The sequence below is a fragment of the Crocodylus siamensis genome, chromosome 1 (genome assembly GCF_052110815.1).
Source record: "Crocodylus siamensis isolate JL-2025a chromosome 1, ASM5211081v1, whole genome shotgun sequence".
Classification (NCBI taxonomy): domain Eukaryota; kingdom Metazoa; phylum Chordata; order Crocodylia; family Crocodylidae; genus Crocodylus; species Crocodylus siamensis.
The window spans coordinates 421,791,815-421,819,083 of NC_143395.1; the positions used below are offsets into that span (position 1 = coordinate 421,791,815).

Here is a 27,269-nt window from a genome sequence, read left to right on the forward strand (position 1 = left end):
TTACTCCTTCATGTTCAGGGCTGCTTTTCTGAAGGGGATGAAGGCAGACCCTCTTCTCTTGAACAGCCTCAGGAGGTGTCGCCTGACCTCCTTGGTCCTCAGGCCGTAGATGACGGGGTTCACGGCACATGGCACCAGCAGGTAGATCGCGCTTATCAGGTTGTGCGTGTCCTGGGAAACAGACTTCCCCACTCGGTACACGACAGAGGAGGAGAGCCTGGAAAAATAGGAGATGAGGATGACCATGAGGTGGGTGCCACAGGTGTGGAAGGCTTTGTGTCGAATATTCCCAGAGGACATCTTCAGAGCTGCATGGGTTATGTGGCTGTAGGACGTCAGGAGGAAACCCAGGTCAAAGATGATGGTGATGGACCTCATTGTCAACCCCACAATCTTGTTCCTGGAGATGTCCCCACACGACAAGCTCATCAGGGCCATGTGCTCACACACAAAGTGCCGGATGATGTTGCAACGGCAGTACCGCACCCGGGAGGCCAGGATCACCACGGGGCTGATGAACAAGATGCTCCTCACCAGGGCAGTAGCAGTCAGCTGGATCAGCAGTTTGTTGGTCATGATATCTGCATAGCGCAGGGGGTTGCACACAGCCATGTACCGGTCCAGAGCCATCATGAGCAGGATGGTGCAGTCCAGTAGGAGGAAGAAGTAGAGGAAGAACATCTGCACCAGGCAGCCCGTCAGGGAGATGCGGCTGACATGGAACAGGAAGCTCAGGAGCATCCTACGCACGACGGTGGTCGTGCAACAGAGGTTGGTGGCAAGGAGCAAAGCAATGAGCAGGTACATGGGGGAGTGGAGGCTCCTCTCGACCTTCACCGTGTAGATGAGGAGGGAGTTGGCTGCAACGATCATCACGTAGAGGCAGAAGAAGGGGATGAAGAGCAGGAATCGGGATTCCTGGAGCCCGGGGAAGCCAAGGAGGTGAAACTCTTGATAGGAGACATTGGCAAAGTCATTGTGGGCCCCTGCTGGCATCCTGGGGCCCGGCAGCCTCTCTAAGCGCTGGACTGGTCTGGAGGTGAAAAAGACAAGTGGGGGTTATTTCTCCGTTCATGCCAGCACCTTCCCCGGCCATGAGCGATCTCTTTGCCATGCTGGGCTGGCCCACTGGATGCAACCTATCATTTCTGGGGGGCCCTGTGCCTAAAGGTGGGGCTACATGCCAAAGCAATATGACTGGTGGGCTGCAAGGATACCTGGCCCTGGCTCACAAGGCAGACACTTGGCTCATGTCAGGCCTGGAGTAGAAGCAGCAGCTGCTTCCCATGTGCATTTGTAGACTGACTAGCCCACCGATTCCCTGCCAGTCCACTTGTGCAGCAGCTACTTGGGTTGACGTTTGCACCCATAATGTGTGCATGTCAGTGTGACTACACTAGCACCCACAGGGCTTCGGGTTCATTGCCATATGCCATGGATGTGCCCACTGCAATCAGCACATTGCTGCACTTGTTCTGCCCTGGCCTCTCTTGCTCCCAGGAGCTTGGGCTGAGCAGACCCTGCTCAGGATTGGGGCAATTGGGGCAGAGAGAAGTGAGGTTTGCACAAGGTCTCTTGGTATCCAATGGGGGGAGCGAGCTCATCCAGCCTCTTTTGGGAGCTCTGGTCGAAGAGACTAAGGGTCTGCTGTGCTGGGGGTTTTGATCACGGCCTGGGGGCCCTAAATGGGCTCCTGCGACCAGCAAAGAGTGGGGCCAGGAGCTTTGTGCACGTGGCATGCAGTAGCATGGCCAGGCGTGTTTGTCCAGCTCTGGGCACAGGGACCATGGTGCAGCAAAGGAGGAGGGATAGATCAGCTCGCCGCCGCCTTTTCCCAGCCTCCTTCCCTGGCTCTCCCCCCCACACGGCCTCCAATATCAGCCTCTGGTCCTCACTGTCTGCGCTCCTCTAGATCCAGCCCCTCTGGAGCACTGTCAGCTCCCCCCTCCGTTCAGTCTGTGATCGGCTCTGAAATAGTCTTCTCTGGGGTTTCTCCCACCCAGCTGTCTCAATTTGGGACTCGGGGGCAAGGACTGGCTTTTTGCTTCTATGGTCATACAGCACCTTGTGCTGGGTGGGGGGGGGAGGTCTTGGTCCATGACCAGGACCCTCTGGATTATATTAGAACCAATTCCAATTCATTTTTCTAGGGTATTTCCCCCAACAGCAGAAGGAGGAAGCCCAAAGGATTTTTCAAGGAAGCTCACCCATGGTGGATGGGTCATATTCAACCTGTGGGGAAGTGGGCAGCGGAGTCCCCCAGGGCTTGGTCCTTGGGCCCGTGTTGTTCAATTTCTTCATCAACAATTTGGATGATGGGGTGAAAAGCAACCTGTTTAAATTCGCTGATGATACCAAAATTTGGGGTGAGGTGAGCACACTAGTAGGGAGGGAAAGACTGCAGCAAGACCTGGATAGGTTACAGGGGTGGGATAACATAAACAGGATGTGTTTCAATAGTGACAAGTGTAGGGTGCTGCACGTGGGCAGTAGAAACCAGCAGCACACTTATAGAATGGGAAACTCCTTCTTGAGAGCACGGAGGCGGAAAGGGATCATGGGGTCATTACTGACTCCAAGATGAACATGGGCTGACAATGCGAGGTCACGGTTGGCAGGGCTAACCGCACCTTGTCGTGCATCCACAGCTGCATCTCGAGCAGGTCCAAGGAGGTGATCCTCCCCCTCTACTGGTCAGGCCACAGCTGGAGGACTGCGTCCAGTTCTGGGTGCTGCACTTCAGGAGGGATGTGGACAGCATGGAGAGGGTCCAGAGGAGGCCACTGGCAGGATCTGGGGACAGCAGGGCAGGCCCTACATTGAAAGACTGCGGGACCTGAACCTGTTCAGCCTTCACAAGAGAAGGCTGAGGGGGGACCTGGTGACTGTCTATAAACTCACTGGGGGGGACCAGAAGGGTTTGGGGGAGACACTGTTTCCCCGAGCGCCCCCTGGCATGACAAGGAACAATGGACACAAATTTTTGGAGAGGAGGTTTAGTTTAGACATCTGCAAGAACGACTTCACAGTCAGGGCGGCTAGGAGCTGGAACCAACTTCCTAGGGAAGCGGTGCTGGCTCCTGCCCTGGGGGTCTTTAAGAAGAGGCTTGATGACTACCTGGCTGGACTCATTTGAGTCCAGTCTTTTTCTCCCACCCAGGCGGGGGTCGGACTTGAAGATCTACAAGGTCCCTTCGACCCGACTTCTGTGATTCTATGATTCACAGAGAACTCGAGCCTGCCTGGGGTGAATCCCATGGACAGCTGTGTGCAGAATTGGACCCTGCCGTAGCAAAGTAATCAGGTCCAAGGTGCATGCTCCTGCTTGGGTTGGAAGTCCAGGGCCCTTCTGAACCTCTTCAAATAGTAACTAACCACTGTTATCCCCACAGCCAGCGCTGGACCTGGTAGGGACCAAACTGAGTCACAGATGCATTGAAAATGAGGGTTGGAGGGGATCTCAGGAGGTCACATCTAGTGTAACCCAGGACCAGCCCCAAATACATCATCCCGTCAGGAGGTATTCTCTGATTTTGGACATTTGGAGGAGACAGGACCATCTGTTCTTGAGTTATCAGTTATAAGACCAAGCCATGCACTTCTCCTGGCACTTGGCCCCCTCGGCGCCCCGGACCACAGGAGAGCCAAGGAGACAGGAGCTGCTGGCAGCGAGGCCAGGAGCCCTTGGCACTGACCCTGCCCTGCAGCCACGGGGACCAGGTGCCAGCTGCCGGGGGGCTGGCCTGGGATCTGCATCAGTGCTGCCCTGGGCGGTGACACCGTGACTCACTGCTTTTCAGCGCTGCCTCCCCACGCTGCAGATACCGCTGCAGCCACGCCACGCAGGTCTCCTCCAGGTCGGCTCCTGCATGCTAAAGAATGGCCTTATCCTCCCTGCACCCGCGCTGGGTGACCCGGGCCTGTGTCGGGGCTGCTACCCAGGTGCGCGTTCCCAGGTCGTAGCTGATGAAGTCTCCCTCATTGTATCCCAACTGCATGTGGCCTCCAGTGCTGCCGTCTTCGTGCAGCTCACAGCCATACGTGAGCTGGAGCATGTGAGACCCTGAAACACAGATCCAGCCCTGGTCGGGACACAGTCCCAGGGAGCAGGTGCCACCCAGGGCTGCCATCCTGGGCAGGGGCAGAGCTGACCTCATGGGAGGGGCAGCACAGGACAGCTCAAGGGCTCCAGTCACAGAGAACAAGGCTGAGAGGACATAAGTGTGGCCCCCGCACGCCCTGGGAATGCAGGAGCCCAGGGCTGGGGAGCAGGGTGAAAACAGCCCCTGGAAGGGGAGGAAGGGGCAGGTGAAATCGGCCAGGATGAGTCCAGCCTGGAAAGCAGAGTGGTGCTTCTCCGTGCAGGAGCAGCGCGGTGCTGGGCAGCTTCCCCACGGGGCAGCAAGACCTGGACGCAGAGCCGTACATGAACTGGAGCGTGTGAGACCTTGAAACACGCAGATCCAGGCCCTGGTCCGGGTCACAGCCCCAGGGCTGAGGAGCTGTGTGCAGACCCATGGCAGGACAGAGAACAGCATTTCCCCCCACCATGGGGCACACAGGGATTCCCTGCATGCATGCGCCTGGGGGCTCCAACGTGGGGGACAAGGGCTGGGCCTCCTGATGTCTAGCCTAAATCTCCCCTCTGCCAGCTTGTGACCGTTATTCCTGGTCACTCCTGGCAGTGCTCGGGGGAACAGGGACTCCCCCAGTGCCTGCTGGTCCCCCCGACTAGTTTGTAACAGGCCACAAGATCCCCCTAAGCCTTCTCTTGTGGAGGCTGAACAGGGTCAGGTCCTGTCGCCTCTCCTCGTAGGGCCTGCCCTGCTGTCCCCTGACCATGCGAGTGGCCTCCTCTGGACCCTCTCCATGGTGTCCACATCCCTCTTGAAGTGCGGTGCCCAGAGCTGGACGCAGTACTCCAGCTGCGGCCTGACCAGCGCTGCATAGAGGGGGAGGATCACCTCCGTGGACCTGCTCGAGATGCATCTGTGGATGCAGGACAAGGTACGGTTGGCCTTCCTGACCGCGTCCCCACACTGCCGGCCTGTGTTCATCTTGGCATCAATGATGACCCCAAGATCCTTTTCTGCCTCTGTACTGACGAGAAGGGAGTTCCCCAGCCTGTAGGTATGGCGCCGGTTGTTCCTCCGCAGGTGCAGCACCTTGCACTTGTCGGTGTTGAATCCCATCCTGTTCTCATCCACCCACCCCTGTAACCTGTCTAGATCCAATTGCAGCCTATTCCTCCCTTCTATTGTGCCCACGTCCCCCCACATCTTAGTGTCATCAGGAAATTTGAACAGGTGCTTTCTACCCCCTCGTCCAAGTCACTGATGAAGATGCTGAGCAGTGCGGGCCCGAGGACCGAGCCCTGGGGACCCTGCTGCCCACGTCCCTCCAGGTCGAAAATGACCCATCCCCCACCACTCTCTGGGTGCGGCCCTCCAGCCAGTCGGCGACCCATCTGACTGTGTGGGTGTCTACACCACAGCCCCCCAGTTTCTTAATGAGAATGGGGTGAGAGACAGTGTCGAATGCCTTCCGGAAGTCCAGGAAGACGATGTCCACTGCTCCCCCTGCGTCTAATGATCTGGTGATCTGATCGTAAAAGGCCGCCAGGTTGGTCTGACAGGACCTGCCACTGATGAACCCGTGTTGGTTGCCCCTAAGCATGCAGTCCCCCGCTGGCCCCTCCTGGATGTGTGCCAGCATAATTTTCTCGAACAGCTTGCCTAGGATTGAGGTAAGACTAACCGGCCTATAGTTTCCCGGGTCCTCCTTCTTACCCTTTTTGAAGATGGGAACCACGTTGGCCCTCTTCCAGTTCTCTGGCACCACACCAGAGCACCACGAGTGCTCATAAAGCCATGCCAGGGGTCCTGCAATGACCTCGGCCAATTCCCTCAGCACTCGGGGGTGGAGATCGTTCGGACCGGCTGACTTGAATACATCCAGTCCCTCCAGAAGTTCCCTAACTAGTTCCTCACTAGTTAGGGAGCAACTGGGACCAACTTCCAAGAGAAGTGATGCTGGCTTCTACCCTGGGGGTCTTTAAGAGGAGGCTGGATGAATACCTTGCTGGGGTCATCTGAGTCCAGTTTTCTTGCCTGCCCAGGGCAGAGGGTCAGACTAGAAGATCTACAAGGTCCCTTCTGACCCTACCTACTATGAATCTATGAATATCTCCCAGTGCCCTCAGTATCTTTCAGAGCCCTCCCACTATCTCCCAGTGCCCCTTGAGATCTCCCAGTATGTCCCAGTGCCCTCCTGCTATTTCCTAACACACTGTCAGGAAGTTTACAGATGACACCAAGCTGGGGTAGTAGTGGATACACTGGAGGGTTCGGTTAGGATTCAGAGAGACATCGGAAGATTGGGTCAAAAGTAATCTCATGAGGTTCAACAAGGGCAAGTGCAAACTCCTGCGCCGAGGACAGGACAATCCCCTGCACTGGTGCAGGTGGGGGGTGACTGACTGGGCAGCAGCCCTGCAGAAAAGGACCTCTGGGAACAGTGGACAAGAAGCTGAATGGGAGGGAGCAGTATGCTCTTGTTGCCAAAAAAGCTAATGGCTGCATTGGTAGGAGCGTCGCCGGCAGATGGAGGGCAGTGATTCTTCCCCTCTGTTCAGCTCTGGGGAGGCCACATCTGGAGTCCTGTGTCCAGTTGTGCCCCCCACCCGAGTACAGAAAGGATGTGGACACATTGGAGAGAGTCCAGCGGAGGGCAAAGAAAATGGTTGAGGGGCTGGGGGACAGGACCGGTGAGAAGAGGCGGAGGGAGCTGGACCATTGGCAATGCAGAGAGGGGACACACCGGTGCATGTGCACCCCCTCAGATTGGCAGTGTGCGCCCTGAAAGAGGTGCTCAGCCCTTGCTGCCACCACACCCCCACTGCCATCACTGCCACCATCTGCAGGCAGTTGCTGTGCCACTCCAGCCTCCGGGGGCATGCATCATTCATGAACTGGGCTGACTGAGTCTGGAGAAGAAAAGACGGAGGAGGATTGAATAGCAGCCTCCACCTCCCTGCAGGGGGGTTGCAAAGAGGATGGAGCTGGGCTGTTCTCAGTGGAGGCAGATGGCAGGACAAGGAGCAATGGGCTCCAGCTGCAGCAAGGTAAGTTGTGGTTGAATATTAGGCAAAACTCTCTCCCAAGGATGGTGGTGAAGCATTGGAGCAGGCTCCCCAGGGAGGTGGTGGAGTCTCCATCCTTGGAGGTTTTGAAGACCCGGCTGGACAAAGCCTTGTCTGCGATGATGTAGTTGGGGATGATACTGAGAGGCACTGGGGTTACTGGAAGGCACAGCCCCCCCGTTCCCCCACGACCCCCTGCCTAGGCGCCCCCGCCGCACACCCAAAGCAGGGCCAGGTAGGAGCAGGTCTGGACTCTGCCCCACTCCTGGCTATGCATGTCACCCCCACCGATCCAGGCTGTGCCCTGCCCTGTGCCGCCTCCACCCATGATCCTGGGTCCTGGTGGCACCTCCTGCAGGGGCCAAGTCCAGGACTGGGGTAGGGCTGTGCCCCTGGGCTGTGGGCTGCAGGGCTCAGGGCAGGGCAGCGCTACTGGGGAACAGTACCGTGTTTCTGGGGTCGCAGCTCTCCCGGCTCTGAGACAGCCGCAGGCCCAGCTCGTGCCCCAGAACTGCCACCACCACGGGGTCCATCTCAGGGGCCAAGGGGCGGGGGGCACTGGGGCAGTCAGCACGACGGCCAGCAGCACCCGGCGGGACAGCTGCGCCCGGGGAGAAGGGCTGTCATGGGGACCGGGCACCTGGACACCCCAACGCCCAGAGAGCCCAGGCGTCCAGGCTGCCAGCCCCCTTCTTGCACCCACCAGCCGCCCAGGGAACCCAGACCTCCCAGCACCCTCCCAGGATCCACTATTATCCCAGTATCCCCCAGTGCCTCCCAGCACACTCCTAGGATTCCCCATTACCACATTACACTACTGCAGCGCCTCCCAGTATCCTCCAGTACCTCCAAGTATTCCCCAGTGTCTCCCAGTAGCCTCCTAGGATCTCCCATTACCCCCAGTGCCTCCCAGTATCCCCCAGTATCTCCCAGTACCCTCCCAGGATCTTCTATTACCCCCAGTGCCCTCCCCCCAGTACCCTCCCAGGATTCCTCATTACCCCAGTGACCACCCCAGTGCCTCCCAGTATCCCCCAAATCTCCCAATACCCTCCCAAGATCTCCCATTACCCCCAGTGCCTCCTGGTATCCCTCAGGACATCCCAGTACCATGCCAGGATCCTGCATTATCTCCAGTTCCCCCACTCCAGTGTCTCCCAGTACCCTCCCAGTATTCCCCAGCGCCCCCCAGTATTACCCAATAAGTGCCCCAAACTCTCCCAGGATCTCCCATTACCCCCAGTGCTCCCCCTCCCCGTGCCTCCCACTATCTTTTGGTACATCCCCGTACCCTTGTAGGATTCTGTATTCCCTAGAGCACCTCCCAGTACTCCCTGCATACCACTACCCTCTCAGGATCCCCCATTACCTCTGGTGCCCCCCCAGTGCATACCAGTAACAAGCAGTGGCTCCCAGTACCCTCCCAGGGTCCCCTATTACCCCTGTGCCTCCCAGTATCTCCCAGTAGATCCCACTATTCCCCAGTAGGCCCAAGTACAGTGCCAGGGTTGGTCCCAGCAGGTCAGCTGACAGCCAAAAAGCTGGTTCCTTATTTAAGCCCTTGTGCTCAGTGCAGTGGGCAGTGACTTCCTTCTTGCACAGTTCACCTTGACCTCCTTCCTGTGTGGTTCACTTTGACCTTCTAAGCATGCAGGGGACAGCAGGGTCTAGGGCCGAGACCCAGCCCCACCACCCTGCTAAGCCTGTGCCCATCTCACTGACTCCCCTTCCCTCTGGCTTGCTCCCCTCCTTCAGCCAGCTCTCACTACTGGTGTTTGTTCCTTGAATAACATTTCCGGTACTTGCAGAGAGTGGCTTGGCTACCGCGCAGGACTGCCCAGAGCAGAGCAGAGCAGAGCAGAGCTGATCCCTTTGGTGCATGCTTGACGGGGACAGGTAAGTTGTGGACTAGGGGGGTAAAGGCAGAACATGGGAGATCTGACCTCATCTGTGGCCAAAGCAAAGTCACCTCACCTCTCTTTGTCCTCGTTCCCCTTTTCGTTAGGTTATAAATATGTCAAGACAAGATGCATTTGACCAATCCCTGACACAGTCGCATTTTGGCTGCAAATAGAGTTTATTTGCAGATCTCTAACACAAATGATTGTGAACCTGAACCCAGTTCTAATGTTGGTAATAAGTCCTTTGCATGCTAAAGAGAAGGGGACAGAGGAGAAAGGCCTTAGGGTAGAACCACTTTGACCTTCATGCCACTGCTCCATACCTTAATGCAGATGCTTTTGCATTAGTCTCATCAAACCCTGATTTGTGGGGAATGTCCTAAGGTGGGGCCTTCTATAAATACATGAGGCACAGTCCTTGCTTGTAGCTATTGTCCTCAAGTACAAAGATGACATGGTTTGTTCCAGCGCCTTGCACCTTTCCAGGAAACAAGACTGTACTTTGTGAGTTATAGTCAGGGGCAAATCTCCATAACTGAACAAGAGGATTGGAAGTGTCCTCAGGATGCCAAATCAAGTCCAACATCCTGCTCAGGTAGGGCTGTCCCTGACCAAGGATCTATCCCACTTGCTCTTGAAACTATCCAAGGATGGAGATCCCACAACTTGTCTCCAGTCCTTAACCCTCTTCACGCTGAGAGAGTTGTTTTGAATTTCCAATCTAACTTTTCCTTGCTACAATTTCAGACCATTTCTCCTGACCCTGTACCTTGCAGCTGCAGAGAATAGTCTGTCTCAGGAGTAGGTAACCTTTTTCTGGCCATGGGTCAAAATGACCCACCTTGAGTCCAAGGCAGGCAGGCAGGTGGGTTTGCAAACAGGTGCTAGGGTCTTCTGTAAGCAATGGCATCGGGAGAATGTCAACAGCAGTTACCAAGTTCCCCCCCCCACACACTTCCTTCTCTAGATTTAATAATCCCAATTCTTTCAGCCTCTCCTCACAGGCCCATAATTATTCTTATCAATCTCCAGTGGACTCTTCCTAACTTCTTTCTGGAAGGGCAGGGCCCAAACGTGGCCACAGTACTTCAGGTAAGGCCTCACAGGTGCTGACTATAGCAAGAGTCATGTCCATTGATTTGCACTGTGAAGGAGCGAGCGCAGCTGCGGGAGTAAGCGTGGCTGCAGCGAGGAGACCTGGGGAATGCCGCTCCTGAAGCCGCCACCATATTAAGATACAAGCTCCAAGATGGGAGCAAGGCAGTGAGGTGGGAGCTCCAGTGGGGGGAAAAGCAGAAAAAGAGGGGAAAAAGGGGAAGAAAGAGGATCTCTGGGGGGAGCAGAAACTTACCTGAAGACTTCTTGCAGCGCTGGGGAAAAAACGGAGCTCCGAGATTCATAGATGTTAGGGTTGGAAGGGATGTCAATAGACCGTTGAGTCTGACCCCCTCCCCTGGGCAGGAAAGTGCTGGGTTCAGATGACCCCAGCCAGATGCCCATGCAACCTCCTCTTCAAGACCCCCAGGCTAGGGGAGAGCACCACCTCCCTTGGGAGCCCATTCCAGATTTTGGCCACTAACTGTGAGGAAGTTCCTCCTAATGTCCAGTCTAAACCTGCTCTCTGCTAGGTTATGGCCATTATTTCTTGTGACCCCCAGGGGCGCCTTGGTGAGTAGAGCCTCACCAGTTCTCTTCTGCGTCCCCAGGATGAATTTATAGGCAGTCACAAGGTCGCCTCTCACCCTTCTCTTGCGGAGGCTGAAGAGGTCCAGGTGCCCTAGTTTCTTCTTGTAGGGCTTGGCCTGCAAGCCCTTAACCATACGAGTGGCCCTTCTCTGGGCCCTCTCCAGGTTATCCACGTCCCTCTTGAAGTGTGGTGCCCAAAACTGGATGCAGTACTCCAACTGCGGCCTGACCAGCGCCCGAGAGAGGGGAAGTATCACCTCCTTGGTTCTGTTCGTGGGGCACCTGCTGATGCACGATCAAGTGCCGTTAGCTTTGCCGATGACTTGTCACACTGACGACTCGCGCTCATCCTGGAGCCCACTACGACGCCGAGATCCTCTTCCGCTTCCGTGCTGCCGAGCAGGTCGTTTCCTGGCGGTAGGTGTGCTGAACATTTCTCCTCCCCGGGTGCAGCACTTTGCATTTCTCCTTCTTAAATCGCATCCTATTGTTTTCTGCCCATTTGTCCAACCTGTCCAAGTCTGCCTGTAGTTGTGCCCTGCCCTCCGGTGTGTCCACTTCTCCCCACAGCTGTGTATCATCCGCAAACTTGGACAGAGTACACTTCACCCCCTCGTCCAAGTCACTGATGAAGACTTTGAAGAGTATTGGTCCAAGGACCAAGCCCTGCGGGACCCCACTGCTCACGTCCTTCCAGGTCGATACCGACCCATCCACCACCGCTCTCTCGGTATGACCTTCTAGCCAATTTGCCACCCACTGGACTGTGTAATCATCCAAGTCCCAGCCTCTTAACTTGTTCACCAGTATGGGGTGGGATACCGCATCGAAGGCCTTCCTGAAGTCTACCTAAATGATGTCAACCCCTACTCCTGCGTCCAGGTGTTTTGTAACCTGGTCATAAAAAGAGACTAGATTAGTCAGGCATGAGCTACCTGCTATGAACCCGTGCTGGTTTCCCCTCAGCATAATTTTTCCTGCTGGGCTCTCACATATATGAACCTGAATAATCTTTTCAAAGATTTTATCAAGGATAGAGGTGAGACTGACTGGCTTATAGTTGCCTGGATCCTCCTTCCTCCCCTTCTTGAAAATAGGGACCACACTGGCGCTTTTCCAGTCCTCCAGGACCTGGCCCATGCGCCACAAGTGCTCAAATATTCTTGCCAGTGGCTGTGCAATGACATCGGCCAGTGCCTTGAGTACCCTCGGATGGAGCTCGTCCGGGCCTGCCGACTTAAACACATCCAGTCGTTCCAAGCAACTCTGCAACATCACAGGGTCAATGCTTGGTGGTCTGGCACCCCGCTGTTGCCTCTCTCCAATCCCAGGGTGAGACTTGTCTTGCCCCTCGTTTAGGAAGACTGAGGCAAAGAACTCATTGAGGAGTTCAGCCTTGTCCCCCTGTCTGTCACCAATTGTTTTTGCCCATTCAGTAGTTGTCCTATTCCACCCTGGGCCTTCCTTTTACTCCCTGTATATCTGAAAAATAATTTTTTGTTATCCTTAACTTGGGATGCCATCCTTAGCTCCATGGTAGCTTTGGCCTTTCTAACTGCCTCCCTACACTGCAAGCTGAGGAGGCATACACCTCTTTAGTAATCTCTTCCCATTTCCACTGTTTAGATGCCCCCCTTTTTGCCCTTAGGATGCTCTGGATTTCTCTGGTCAGCCAAGGAAGCCTCTTGGCCCCTTTCCCCCTTTCCCCCTGCATTGGGATCGTCTCCCTCTGTGCCCGAAGGATCATTTCCTTGAGGCACAGCACCCTTCCTGGGCTCCCATCTCACCAAATCTCCTACTCTGCAGTGCATCATTGACTAAATGCCTGAGCTCGCTGAAGTTGGCCTTCCTGAAGTCTAGCACTTCCACCCTGCTAGTTACCTTACCCACTCGACTCCTTATGATGAATTCTATTATTTGGTGGTCACTGTCCCCCAGGTGACCACTGATCTGTAGGTCCCCTACCATGTCTTCCCCCATTATCAATACCAGGTCCAGTAAGGCTTTCTCCCTAGTGGGACCATGTACCTCCTGTGTCACGTGGAGGTCCTGGACACAGGATAGGAACCTGTGTGAACTGTGGGAAGTTTGCTGTCTGCATCTTCTAGCAGATGTCAGGGGAGTTTAGGTCCCCCATGACTACCGCCTCCCTAGTCTTTATGGTCTCTGAAAGCTGCCTCAGGACTTCCAAATCTAGTTCTTCCCCTTGGTGTGGGGGTCTGTAGCAGACCCCTACCACCAAATCCCTTTCTCCTTGACCTCCATGTATCCTAACCCATAATCCTTCTACTTTCTCCTCCTCTGATTCCATTTTGATAAGGGTCGATGTATAACGCTCCTTGACATAGAGCTCAACCCCTCCCCCTCTCTTCCCTACCCTATCCTTTCTGTATAGCTTATAGCCATCAATGTGTACTGCCCAGTTGCGGGTAGAGTCCCACCAGGTTTCTGTTAACCCCATTAAGTCATAAGTGTTTTCTGCAAGCAGCAGTGCCAGTTCATCCTGCTTGCTCCCTATGCTCCTACCATTACTGTATAGACACTTGAGCCCTGTGACTGGAGCCTTTGTTGTTCCCCAGCTCTGTTGCCCAATGGGCCCCTTACTATTTACCTACTTATTGGGGATGACCTAATCGGTGACCTAGTGATCGATGGGAAGCTGGGTGACAGCAACCACAAATTGATCACCTTCACCATCCTCCAGAAAGCTGGCAAGTCAGTCAGCAGCATGGCAGTCCTTGACTTCACGAAAGCCAACTTGGACAAGTTTGGAGGCTGGTCAGTGAGTCCCTAAGGGACCATGACCCCAGGGAGAGGGGAATTCAAGAAGAGTGGTTGCTCCTCAAGAGAGCGATCCTCAATGCACAAGCTAAGTCTATTCCATCTCAGAGGAAAGGCAGCAAGAAGGTACAGCAGCCCCCCTGGCTCTCCAGGGACCTAGCAGACCTCCTGAGGCTGAAAAGAAAAGCCTACAAAGGATGGATGATGGGAGTCACCTCCAAGGAGGATTATCCTGCACTGGTTGGGCCCTACAGGGAGAAAACCAGGAAAGCCAAGGCTGAGACTGAACTTCAACTAGCTTTGAGCATCAAAGACAATAAAAAGTCCTTTTTCAGATATGTGGGGAGCTGGAGGAAAAGCAAGGGCAACATTGGACCCCTTTTGAACCAGATGGGGCAACTGACAACTGATGCCAGGAAAAAGCCAACCTATTAAATGGGTACTTTGCGTCAGTCTTTCATCAGTCCCATGGGATGCCCATGCCTGCTATGGGACAGGGAGGTCCGGGTGAGGGAGATCCCCTGCCCTCCATCAATGCTGACCTCGTGAAGGAACACCTTGAGAAGCTGGATACCTTCAAGTCAGCCGGCCCTGACAATCTGCACCCCAGGGTACTCAAGGAGCTGGCGAGCGTCATAGCCCAGCCCCTGGCACGGGTCTTCGAGAGCTCCTGGTGCTCTGGTGTAGTGCCTGAAGACTGGAAGAAGGCCAATGTGGTGCCGATCTTCAAGAAAGGGAGGAGAGTGGATCCGGCTAACTACAGGCCCATCAGCCTGACTTCTATCCTGGGGAAGATCTTAGAAAAGTTTATTAAAGAGGCCATCCTTAATGGACTGGCCAATGCCAACATGCTAAGGGACAGCCAGCATGGGTTTGTTGCGTGTAGGTCTTGCTTGACCAATCTCATTTCTTCTATGACCAGGTGACCTATCACCTGGACAAGGGAGAAGAGATTGTTGTCATATATCTTGACTTCAAAAAAGCCTTCAATCTGCTATCCCATGATCACCTCTTGGTCAAACTGGTCAGTTGTGGCCTTGGATCCACCACGATCCACTGGCTGGGAAATTGGCTCCGTGGTCGGACCCAGAGGGTAGTAATTGATGGAAGTCAATTGTCATGGTGTTCTGTGACCAGTGGGGTCCCCCAAGGCTCTGCCCTTGGACCCCTCCTGTTCAACATCTTCATTAATGTTTCATAGTTTCATAGTTTCATAGTAGCTAGAGTCGGAAGGGACCTAGGTAGATCATCTAGTCCGACCCCCTGCCTTAGCAGGAAAGAGCACCGGGGTCAGATGACCCCAGCAAGGTGCTCATCTAACTTCCTTTTAAAAATCCCCAGGCTAGGAGCCTGCACCACTTCCCCTGGAAGCCGGTTCCAGGCCCTAGCCACCCTGACTGTGAAGTAGCGCCTCCTAATATCTAATCTAAACTTACCCTCCGCCAGTTTGTGACCGTTATTCCTGGTCACTCCTGGCAGCGCACGGGGGAACAGGGACTCCCCCAATACCTGCTGATCCCCCCTGACCAGTTTGTAGCAGGCCACAAGGTCCCCCCTTAGCCTTCTCTTGTGGAGGCTAAACAGGTTCAGGTCCCGTAGCCTATCCTCATAAGGCCTGCCCTGCTGACCCCTGATCATACGAGTGGCCCTCCTCTGAACTCTTTCCATATTGTCCACGTCCCTCTTGAAGTGTGGCGCCCAGAACTGGACGCAGTACTCCAGCTGCGGCCTGACCAGTGCCGCATAGAGGGGGAGGATCACCTCCCTGGACCTGCTCGAGATGCATCTGTGGATGCATGATAGGGTACGATTGGCCTTCTTGACTGCCTCCCCACACTGCCGGCCCATGTTCATCGTGGAGTCAATGACGACTCCAAGATCCTTTTCCGTCTCCGTGCTGGCAAGAGGAGAGTTCCCCAACCTGTAAGTGTGGACATTGGAGTCAGGAGCGGCCTGGCCAAGTGACACCAAACTTTGGGGCAAAGCATCCACGCCAGAAGATAGGCGGATGATCCAGGCTGACCTGGACATGCTCAGCAAATGGGCAGACGAGAACCTGATGGTGTTTAACACTGAAAAATGCAAGGTTCTCCACCTTGGGTGGAAAAACCTGCAGCACCCTTATAGGCTTGGCAGTGCTACGCTGGATAGCACTACGGAAGAAAGAGACTTGGGGGTCATCATTGACCACAAGATGAACATGAGCCTGCAATTGGATGCAGCTGCTAGTAAAGCGACCAAAACCCTGGCTTGCATCCACAGACACTTCTCAAGCAAATCCCAGGGCGTTCTTCTCCCCCTGTACTAGGCATTGGTGAGGCCGCAGCTGGAGTACTGCGTCCAGTTTTGGGCTCCACAATTCAAAAAGGATGTGGAGAAGCTTGAGAGAGTCCAGAGGAGAGCCACGCGCATGATCACAGGTCAGGATAACAGACCTTACGATGACAGGCTGAGAGCCATGGGACTCTTTAGCCTGGAAAAGCGCAGGCTTGGGGTGATCTGGTGGCCACCTATAAGTTTCTCAGGGGTGACCACCAGGATCTGGGGGAACGTCTGTTCACCAGAGCACCCCAAGGGATGACGAGGTCAAACGGTCACAAACTCCTGCAAGACCATTTCAGGCTGCACATAAGGAAGAATTTCTTTACTGTCCGAGCCCCCAAGGTCTGGAACAGTCTGCCAGCAGAGGTGGTTCAAGCACCTACATTGAACACCTTCAAGAGTAAATTGGATGCTTATCTTGCTGGGATCCTATGACCCCAGCTGACTTCCTGCCCTTTGGGCAGGGGGCTGGACTCAGTGATCTTCTGAGGTCCCTTCCAGCCCTGATGTCTATGAAATCTATGAAACCTTACCTGTGCTGTACTGCTGGACGTCCCATGGCATGCAGGTTCCTGATGATCTCCTTCTTCTGCCTCTCCATCCCCTGTCTGAGCTAATTTAAAGCCCAACATAGGAGATCAGTCAACCTGTTGGACTTTTACCTTTCGTTGAGAGGTGAAGTCCACCGCGCCCCATGAAGTCCCTTTCCAGGAAGTGTGGGTCATGGTCCAGGAAACCAAATCCTGCAGTATGACGCCAACTCCTGAGCTGCAGGTTGACTTCTCTGAAGCAGGCAAGGGGCAGACCCCTGAAGAGACTAATGCCATGGGATGCGTCCTACGCGACCGACCTAAAACGAAAACAACAACAAAAAAAGAAGAGAGTAAATAAGACACAGTATTATCACCTCAAGAGGATCCTAGGCATCAGTCTCACACAGGATAAAAGATAGACTCATATGCCAACAAGATAAAGAGAGTGCATATAGCGGTTTTCAAAGATAAAACCCCGTAACAGGAATAGAAACACAGATAGACAAAAAAGAAAGAGACTTTGTTTGTTAATACTAAGTTCCACTCAGACAAGGGAATAGCTATAACATAAAAGTATTAGATGAGTAGAATTACCAAGTTGATGTTGTTAAAAAAAAAAAGAAAGAGAGACAGCTTCTGCCTGAAAGTAAAGGAAGGTTGTACAGAGTAACAGAAGTTAAAAATAAAGACAAGTTTTAATTTAAACCGGACTGTGATTATCTATACTGTTGAGCGCGGAGAAGTGAGCAAGATAACTTACCCATAGTGCCCAGGAAACTCTAATAGAGACCTAATAAGAATGAACAAAAAAAATATATATATTTTTGACAGAACCACCCTCCCAACTAGCGACAGCAAAAAATTCGAATATAGAATAATAACATCCACAACATTGTAAGCAGGAACATTGCAGTACCGACGGTTTGTTAAGTGGCTATGGAAGGGTAAGAGGAAGCATCCTAAGCACAACCTCCACTTGTGCACTCAGCCCCATCCTCCAAATCTTCCCTGAAGAAGTTAAACAACACCAGACCCAAAACAGACCCCTGGGTGAACTCCATTTGCTACCTCTTCCAAACTGGACATCGAGCCATCGATGATTTTTCATTGAGAATGATGTTCCCATCCATTGTGCATCCACTCCTACAGTAGTTTCGCCTAATCTGTAATTCCTTATTTTATGAACGATAATGCTATGAGAAACACTGTCCAAAGTCTCAGTAAAGTCAAGGTATATCACATCCATGGCTGTTCCTGCATTCACGGAGCCTGTGACCTTGTCATAGAAGGAAATTACGTTGAAGAGGCAGGCCTTGCTCTTGGTGGATCCAAGCTGGCTGTTTCTGATCACCCTCTTCTCTTCCAGGTACTTAGAAACAGATTTCTTGATGACTGGATCCATGCTCTTTCCTGGTACTGAGGTCCAATAGATGGGCCTGTAATCCCCCAGATCCTCCTCCTTTCCTTTTTTTTTAAAGATGGGCACTATATTTGGCTTTTTCTAGTCATCTGGGACCTCAGCCATCTTCTATAATTTCTCAAAGATGAGAGCCAATGGCTTTGAAATTACTTCCAGCCGTTCTTTCAGTATTTGAAGGTACATCCTGCTGGGCCCTGATGACTTGAAAACATCCAGCATCTTTAATTAATCCCTAATCTGCTCTTCCATTACTGCAGGCTGCTTATCTCTTCCCCTGTCCTCATTGCCAATTACATTTGCAGCTGGTAGCCAACCTTACTTGTCAAGATTGAAGTAAAAAAGGCATTAAACCATGTCACCCTTCTCCATACCATTCGTAACTAGGTTGTCTCCCGCATTTGGGAAGGAACCTATATTTTCCTGAGTCCCCCTTTTCTGATGCACTTGGAGAATCCTTTTAGATTGCTTTTTACATCCCTTACTACAGATTATGCCTTGGCCTTCCTGTTTTTCTCTCTGCATGCTCATGCAATACTCTTATACTGTCCTCTAGTACAAAGCCAAGTTTCTGCTTTTTGTTGTATGCCTTTCCAAGTTTTAGTGCACTGCAGAGTTCGCTGTTTAGCCAGTCCTACCTCCCGCTGCATTATCCTATTCCTTCTTCACATTGGGATGGCTTGCTTCTGGGCCTTTCATAAGGCCTCCTTAAGGTACAGCCAGCTCTCCTGGTCTCCTTTTCCCTGTAGACGTGCCTCCCACGGGGTCCTACCCACCAGTTCCCTCAGTTTGTTGTTTACTGAAATCCAGTGTTTTTATTCTTCTACTCTCTTTTCTTCCTTCCACAAACCCTATCATTTCATGGTTGCCACCACACAAGTTATCCCAAACCATTTCCATTGCCTTCCATTGGACTGTCTCCAATTTGTCCACATCCTTTCTGTAGTGGGGGGGGAGAAGGGGGCACAACTGGACACAGGACTCCAGATGTGTCCTCCCCAGTGCCGAACAGAGGGGATGAATCACCAATGGCAGGAGGGTGATGAAAAAAGCTCCATAAATGCTAAGAATGAGGATGGTCATTGTGTCACCAGGGTCTCCCCAGTGGGAGAAGCCCATAAAGGTTACGGCTGCCCTGTGGCAGTCTGCATGGATGGATCTGAAAATACCCCTCCTGCCCGCTCCCAGTTGCATCCTTCTGATCTGGAAATATGTCATAAAGGCTGCTCTGAGTGTCTTTCTTCAGCTGCCCTCAGGACATGGGTCTCTGGTGAGCTTGAGAACAGCTCCAGAGGATGTCCATGGAGCCACCTGGCTGGTGTGTTCCTGGGATGGGTGTGTAAGTGAAGCACATGGGCAGGGTACGCTTGAATATGCCTGTACCCTGGGGATGCACTGCTGGCATGGTTCAAACCCACTCAAAGCCATGGCAGGGCACACTTGAACTTGTCTGTACAGGGATGCACTGCTGGCATGGTCCAAAGCCTCTCAAAGCCACGGCAGGACACACTTGAACTTCTCTGCACAGGGATGCTCCATTGATGTGGTCCAACCCATTCAAAGCCATGGCAGGGCACACTTGAACTTGTCTGTACAGGGATGCACTGCTGGCATGGTTCAAACCCACTCAAAGCCACAGCAGGGCACACTTGAACTTCTCTGCACAGGGATGCACTGCTGGCATGGTCCAAAGCCTCTCAAAGCCACGGCAGGGCACACTTGAACTTGTCTGTACAGGGATGCACTGCTGGCATGGTCCAAAGCCTCTCAAAGCCACAGCAGGGCACACTTGAACTTCTCTGCACAGGGATGCACTGCTGGCATGGTCCAAAGCCTCTCAAAGCCACGGCAGGGCACACTTGAACTTGTCTGTACAGGGATGCACTGCTGGCATGGTCCAAAGCCTCTCAAAGCCACAGCAGGGCACACTTGAACTTGTCTGTACAGGGATGCACTGCTGGCATGGTCCAAAGCCTCTCAAAGCCACGGCAGGGCACACTTGAACTTGTCTGCAGAAGGATGCACTGCAGGCGTGGTCCAAATCCCTGGCATTGCTAACACAGGCAGTTCCATTTTCTGGGAGAGGCGTTTCACTCCGGGAGGTCTCTGCATTCGCTTGGAAGCTGAGCATGTGCCATTTACTCCCCGTGTGTCACTCTGCTGCATGGCGGCATAGCGCCGCGCCAAAATACTTGCCGAGTTAAATCACACGCTGTATGCTGGGCAGCCTCTGCGTGCATTTTGTATGGAGGGTGGATCAAAAATGCACCGGGGCTTCATGGTCATTGACAGGGAGAAACTCCCCAGTGAAAACTCGTGGCTTTTCCATTGCAGCCATCCCCAGAAACCCCAGACAATTTGGGCCCTGCACTATGCTAAAGACATGAAGGAACCCACAGGCCCTGCCCCCTGGGATCTTACAGCACTTGAAGTTCAAGTTCAGAGGCAGGAGGTGGAGTGGAAATGATCCCACCTGGGGCAAATCAGTTTGGTTTGAACCTAGACTGGCTAGAGCTAAAAGCATGAGCATCTGCTGCTGGAACTGGGGGAGCAAGGGCCACATTCTCTGTATATCTCTCAACTTCTTTTCCAAAGGTCAGACCTGTACCCATTCCTCAGTGAGGGGTGGGAGCCTGTCACAGAATAGCCTAGCAGGCCACTCACTCTCTCAGGAAGGGGAGACCCAGGTCCAAACCCCTCCTCACTTGGCAGGGGTTCAAACTCATGTCGCCTGCCTCCGTGGAGAAGGCCCTAGCCCCAGACCACAGGCCGTCCTGGAGCAGGAAGCATTCCCCACCGCCTACTGAAAAAGCTGTGCCCCTAAGTAGGACAGACTTGCAGGGTTAGGGTTGACAGAGGCATCGGCAGTCAGACCTAGTGGTTCACGCTGTGACCAGGGGCAGGGGCTTACCTGAGTGCAAGTACCGCAGGCCAAAACCATGTCCGGGTCCAGGTTTCCAGCTCCTAAGCTGAGGTAAGACAAACTCATGCTCAGAGCAAAGGAGGTGATCGAGGCTGGGAGACAGGGACAAGGTTAACCAGGATTAACCGGAGTCCAAGGCGGCAGTGGCAGCAGCCAGCCGTATTGTAAAGAAACAGGACTTGGGCAATCACCAGGCTAAAGCTAGGACAGCTTTCAGGGCTGTTTCTGCAGGCGCTGAATGGGGAAGGTATAGGGAGCCCTATCTGGGACCAGAAGCTGGACTTCCCCACCCTTTTTCAAGCAAGTGTTTAACCACTGTGCCCTGCTCACTCCTGCTCCCCTCTGCCCCGGGGCATCTTGAGCTGCCTGCAAAGCATGAGCAGCTGCTCCTGGAACCAGGGGAGCAAAGGCCACGTTTACTGTGTATCCCTTTACTTATCCTTTGAGCAGGCCTGGGGACTATTGTCATGGCCTGGTGACTGGTGGGAGATGCTTTGGTCCCTCTGAGCTTGTCCCTCAAAGGGATGTGACCCCAGCTGCCTGTTCTGGAAGGGGTGATAGCAGCATCTCCCCACAGAGGAGGGCTCTGGTGGGCCGTAGCTGTGTGGCTGCAGCCTGGAGTACAGGGTCTCAATCCGGGTGAAATGTTGGGCACACCCTTGTCTACAGCATCCCCTCTGGGAGGGCTGCGGGTGCTCTGGGTGTCGGCTACTGGGGTGGTTTGGACAGGGCACAGGGTTGGACTAGAGGTGACCTCAGCAGGTCCCTGGCAGCCCCATGTGATCCTATGAATCCCATTTTGGGGGTGGATTTAGGTCTCCTTGCTACCAAAAAGCCCAGACACCTGACACACAGCAGAGGATTACCCTACTGGGCCCAGGCACCTGAAAAGACAGGCACTGCAGTGCTCAGCATCCTGACCTGGACCCTGGTTCCTCTGTGTTTCACTCTTCCCCTTTCTAACGGGATCCTAGCCCTACCTTCACCCAGAGGGGTGCTGGGAGAGGGGCTCAGGGAGCGGGTGCTGGGGTCTATAGGGGCCTCCCCAGTGTGCAGAATTCCCCTGCAAATGGGTAGCCAAGGCTAGATGTTGCTCCTAGGTCCAAAGAAGAGTAGCTTCAGTGGAGCTAGCGGACTTGCTCCATATTTACCGCGATGTCGGTGAGTGCAGAAAGCGGTCCCACACCCGGACTCTCTTTCTTCCAGACAGAGCCGAGGCCTGACACACCAGACTCATCACTAAGTAGGATCTCAGCCTCCCAGGGACCTCGAGGGCCATCTAGTCTAGGCCTTTGTGGAGACCCGGAGATGCTGTCTTGCATCCCAGGCACCCGAGTATCCAGCCTCTGCTTGGACCCGCCTGGGAGGGAGAGTCAACCACTTGTCCTACACCACCGGGAAGCTTTTTCCCTGAGATTTGATCTCAGTTGGCCTTGCTGCAGCCCAAACCCACTGCCTCTTCCCTGCCCTGGGCAGCGGCAGTCAGTGTTGTGTCTCCATTTCTTCATGGTGCCCGTTGCATGTTGTCTGAAGTGGACAAGCGAAGTGCAAGCCCCCTTCCCCATCGCTGTGAATCAATACGGCAGCCTCCACCTGCTTTCCCAGGGACTGTGGGAGATGCTGTGGCTCAGCAGAGCAGGCCCAGCCCTGCGAGAGCAGCGGGGCTGGGCCCTGGCCTCTCATCCGAACGCTTTCCACGAGTTTTACTCAATGCAAAATGCAGCAGGCCATACCGGGAGCTGGAACGAGGCTCTTCATAACCAGTGCCTCTCTGCACAGGGTCGTGGCACCATCCTGGGGTGGAGGAGGCCAGCGATTTCGGCGGTTTTAGGCCCCAAAATCTCACAGCTGCCAGGCTGAGACTGCAGGAAAAGCCTGGGTATTAGGATAAAGATGAAATTCTGCTCCGTGCCCACTAGATGACCCCAGCGCTCTGTGCCGGGACTAGCCATTGCAGCGCAGATGGCTTTTCCTAGCAAGGAAAGCCTTGCATTTGACAGCTGGTCTCACGCTATCCCAGCTGTGCCATAACAGATGTCACCCTAAGATACCCCCCTCTGCTGATCTCTGTGCATGCAGCTCAGCTCAGCACCCTTAGGCCACATGAGCAATACGTGATGTCTTCACCTTGCTTTTTCCTCCCCCCACCGGGATTCTTCTCATTTCAGGGGCTGTTGCACAAAATCAAACAGAGAAACCCAAATGTGTTTCTTCCCCCCCCCCCCCCCGAACTTAACGAGCCATAAATCATAACGTCAGGAGTAACCAGCAATGAATCACAGTAACTGGAGTAAGAGCAGCAATGGGGCTTTTCTTTGGCAATGCTTTGCAGTCCCAGACAAAGCCTGTGGCTTGGCTGAGATGCAGGTTCGGAGCCGGGAATCTGGGTTTCCCCACTCCCTAGGCAAGTGCTTTGGCTACTAGGTGAAAAGATGTGCGTGCCTTTTTAAAAGCTTTCTGATTAAAAAAAACCTTAAAGACAATAGTGCAAGAGCGTGTGTCACTTGTTCGGAGCTATGTGCCTCCGGGTTGAGGAGTGGGGTAGTAAGATCTACATGTGTTGGTGCGGTTTTAAGCCTCCCCCAGAGGCGCTTGGGGCTTGGGTGCAAGATGGGGACTGGGCAGTGCCAATGCTCCTGCTGGGACCAAACCCAGGAGGGTCTTGGCTAGAGGATCTTGCTCTGGGGCAGACAGATATTGCAATGGGGTCAGGAAGGGACTTTCCCCCCTGGTCACACTGGTACAGACTGGGGGGTTGCTGTCCTCTGTATTGGGGGCACGACCTCTACCTGGGATCTCTTGAGCGTCTATTAACAATTTGTTATGGCCGCCGTGGTCCCCTGGCTGTCGCAGTGGCAGGTTCAGGGGCGATGCCTGGTGCTGTGTTAGGGTTGATAGTAGTTTTATGACGAGTTTAGATGATTCATAGATTCATCGATTGTCAGGGGCTGGAAGGGACCTTGCAGGTCATCGGGTCCAGCCCGCCTGCTCTAGGCAGGATGCGTCTGGATGCGTCTGGGATGGTTTGGACTGAGCTGATCCTGCCTGAGGCCCGGGGCTGGTCTAGATGTGACCTCCCTTCCCGCCCTGCTTCTCTCTGATTCTGTGACCTCTTGAGCATATATTATCAACCTTTACAGAGCAGGACGTGGGATGCCATGGCGTGGTCTCCCTGTGACAGGTTCAGGTGTGATGCTCCTGCTGCGACCAAACCTGGAGGGTCCTGGCTGGAGGGTCTCGCCCCTCTGCTTAGGGTCAACCCAACACCAGATTTGGGGTCAGGAAGGAATTTTTCCCTATTGTCAGATTGATATGGACTTGGGGGGAGGAGGGGATTTGCCTTTCTTTGTAGCTGGGGCGCATGGCCTCTTGACTGTATATTAACAACCTTTTAATATACCTCAATGCCCCTGCTTTAGCTGTGGCAGGCTTGGGCGTGATGTCTGGTGCTGCTTCAGGCATGACAGTAGCTTTGCAAAGTGTTTAGATGATGGCTGTGTCTGGGTTGGTTTGCACAGGGCTGATCCTGCCTCAGGCAGGGCTCGGACTCGAGGTGACCTCTGCAGCTCCCTTCCAGCCCCGCTTCTCCAGGATTTGTCTGAATAGCGCCCGATGCCCCTTTCCTCCGAGGATGCGTCCACCCCTCGGTGAATCTGGATAAACTCTCAGCTGCCACCACATTCGGTGGCAACGAGTCTGAGCCTCGAATTACAGTCTCTGGTTGCCACTTTTGCTCGGTTGCCAACTCTGATAGGAACATTTGTGTGAGCCTGGACATGTTGCCTGTGGGGGCTGTCCTTGACCCTTCCCCTGAGTCAGGAGATGGCAGGACGGTGCAGGGACCCCCTGCAATTGAATTCATGGCTGGAGCAGGCTCCGGGGGTTGCAGAGGCTGTGCCCAGGCTGAGTTTCTCTTGCAGCGGGTGGGAAGTTGCCCATCCAGCAAAGCCCACCAGCCCAGCTGAGCCAGGGTTGTTATCCCCGCAGCCTTGCGTCTGCTCCTCAAATCCTGATCTGATACTTGCAGAGATTTGACCTGTGTGTTGTGTGCATTGCAGGCCTCAGGGCCTGTTTTGGGGTAAACGTGGGCTCCCACGGGGGACCTGATGCACGGGCACTGATTCTGATCCTGGTAGCACCGGTCTAGATCAAGGCCATTGAAGCCAGCAGCTTCACTTGTCTGCCGCTGGAAACCATCCTGATTTCAACCCTAAAGAAGACTGGGCCCAGAGCAGACACACGGGCACAAAAATCGTGTCCACAACAGATGTCTGAGGTTGTCCGGCGCTCAGACATGGGAAATTTAGCAAGCAGCGGGCTCTGACCCTGTCCAGGCCGTGCGGCCAGTCACCGTTCAGGCCTTGGTGGTGGCAGCTAGCAATGGGCCCATGGACCGTTCAGCCCCTGGGGTGAGGTCAGGGATGAATTTGGAGCATGGGAGCTGCACCCTGGATCTGTCTCTGGGTATGTGCAGATTTCACTGGGGGGCCAGACCTACCCGCCCTGGCTGGCCAAATTCGGCTATTGCCCCCCTCCTCTGAAAGGCCTGGGGCACCCCAACCACAGGCCGCTTTCCCGGCTCTATAAGCAAGACAAAGTTAAAAGCAACCAAAGGCTATTATTGTATTTTTTCTTCTTCTCCCAGCCAGCTCCCTTCCCTGGGGTGCTGCTCAGGATAATTAGCTTTAACGAGCTGGACGGTAATCATGGCACCAGGCCACAGTAGGATTGATTAGCCCTGGCGAGGGCAGTCCCCCTGGCTGGATGCAGGTGGCCCAATTAGCGGCTTGTTGTAACAGTGGTCAGCCCCGTGGGGGGCACTTGCATCAGTTTCCACTTGGAGAAACCAACAACAAGTTCAGAGCCGGGAGCTCCCGGGGGCAGATGCCGCTGACGTAGCTTTGTTCGGCAAGGCAGGACTAGGCCTGTGAGCACAGAGCAGAGGCCCATGCTGGGAGGTTTGTTATGGGGCCAGGACTGGCTTGGGGCTCTCCAAAAGTCTAGCAGCTGCTGGCAACTTGTGCTGGGACCTTGGTCTGAACAGGCTTGGTCATGCCGTCTGTGTTAACTGTTCCTCCCGACTCCAAAATCAGCCAGTCCCTTGCATCTCTGTTTCTATTGGTATGTGCAGGCAAGCCCCAGAAGCCCTTGTCTTGACTGTAGCAGCCCCAAAACACCCATCATCCATCCCTGACCTGAAGCCACGACAGGAAGGGAATTGTAATCACATCATCCTGCCACTAGTCAAATCCATGGGGCACCCATAGCCCGAATACTATGTTCAGTTCTGGTCTCCGCCTCTCCAAAAGGATGCAGTAGGAGTAGAAAAGGTCCAGAGATTAGACACCAACGTGATCAGGGGCCTGGACAAGTTGCCAGACCCGGAGAGACTAAAAAGGCAGGGACTTTTCAGTTCAGGAAGGAGAAAGCTGAAGGGGGAGAGGATAGAAGTTTATACAACAACGAAGAACATGGACCAAGCTAACAGGGAAGTGTTGCTCCCCGAGTCCCAGACAACTAGAACAAAGGGGTACCCACTGAAATGAATAGGTAACAGGTTTAAAACTAACAAGAGAAAGGATTTTTTTAATGCAACTCATTGTTAACTTGTGGAACTCACTGCTGCAGGAGGTGGTGGAGGCCAAGAGCAGAGCCACGTTCAACAAGGGAGTGGATAAATCCTGGATGATAGATCTGTTACTGCCTATTGAACAGAGTGGCTGGAGATGTTTCCTCTGGCGTCTCCAATGCAACAAACAGCAGGTGCCGGGGGGGGATGGACCGCTCTCAAGTTATCCAGTTCGATGCTCTCTCCATGTAGCATCCACTTCTGCCACTGCTGGGCTAGACGGACCACAGCTCTGACCCAGTCTGGCACTTCATAGGCATCCCGTGTGGCTATTGCCAGTCATACCAAACCACCCACACTACGGCCGCCTGCACCTCGGCCTCCATCCCAGCATCCCACTCACTCACGGCCACGGAGTCCCCAGTGCCATTTGCAGCCCACACCTTTGTGCCAGGGTTGTGAGCTGCGGCGCGGCCCTGCCGCAGCCTCACATTCATGCTCGTGGCATCTTCCTGCATCACATGTTGTGGCATGAGGCTCATTTGTCCCCGTGTCACGTGGCCAGGGCTGGAGAGGTTGCAGGGTCACAGCTGTGTCCTGCTGGCTTAGGAGGGCGGACGTGTCCATCTGCTGAGGAATAGCGCCAGAAGCGTGGTCTGTTGGAGCGCGTGGTCCTGTCCATGCTGAAACGGTAGGAGAAATTAAGTCACGAGAGTCAGTCCCGCCCAGAATTAGCCCTGACAAGGCAGAAACCCCCTCCTTTGACATTTTCACAACCCAGTGTGGCACCTTTTCCTGCTGAGGTCACTTTTCTTTTCAGTGCATCTGATAGCACGTTAGATCTGTGTGATCTGGGCCAGTGGTTTTCAACCTGGGGGCTGCAGACTATACCTAAAGGGTCCACAAAAGATGGCTACAATCAATCAAAAGCACGTGTATTCCCTTCAAAGGAGTATGCACCTCCATTTGACATTTTGGGGTAGGGGTCCGCAAAGG

The 27,269-nt window shown here is 54.0% G+C and overlaps 1 protein-coding gene across 1 annotated transcript; it reads right to left on the minus strand.

Annotated features, from left to right (window-relative positions):
* Positions 1-26,770, minus strand: LOC149875593 (olfactory receptor 52K1-like). Its single transcript, XM_090056813.1, has 5 exons — positions 26,619-26,770; positions 20,693-20,796; positions 7,575-7,742; positions 3,901-4,063; positions 1-1,033 (listed from the first exon to the last, which is right to left on the minus strand). The coding sequence occupies exons 1-5, from the start codon at positions 26,768-26,770 to the stop codon at positions 1-3; spliced, it is 1,620 nt and encodes a 539-aa protein (XP_089912939.1).
* Between the last annotated feature and the right edge of the window lie 499 nt (positions 26,771-27,269).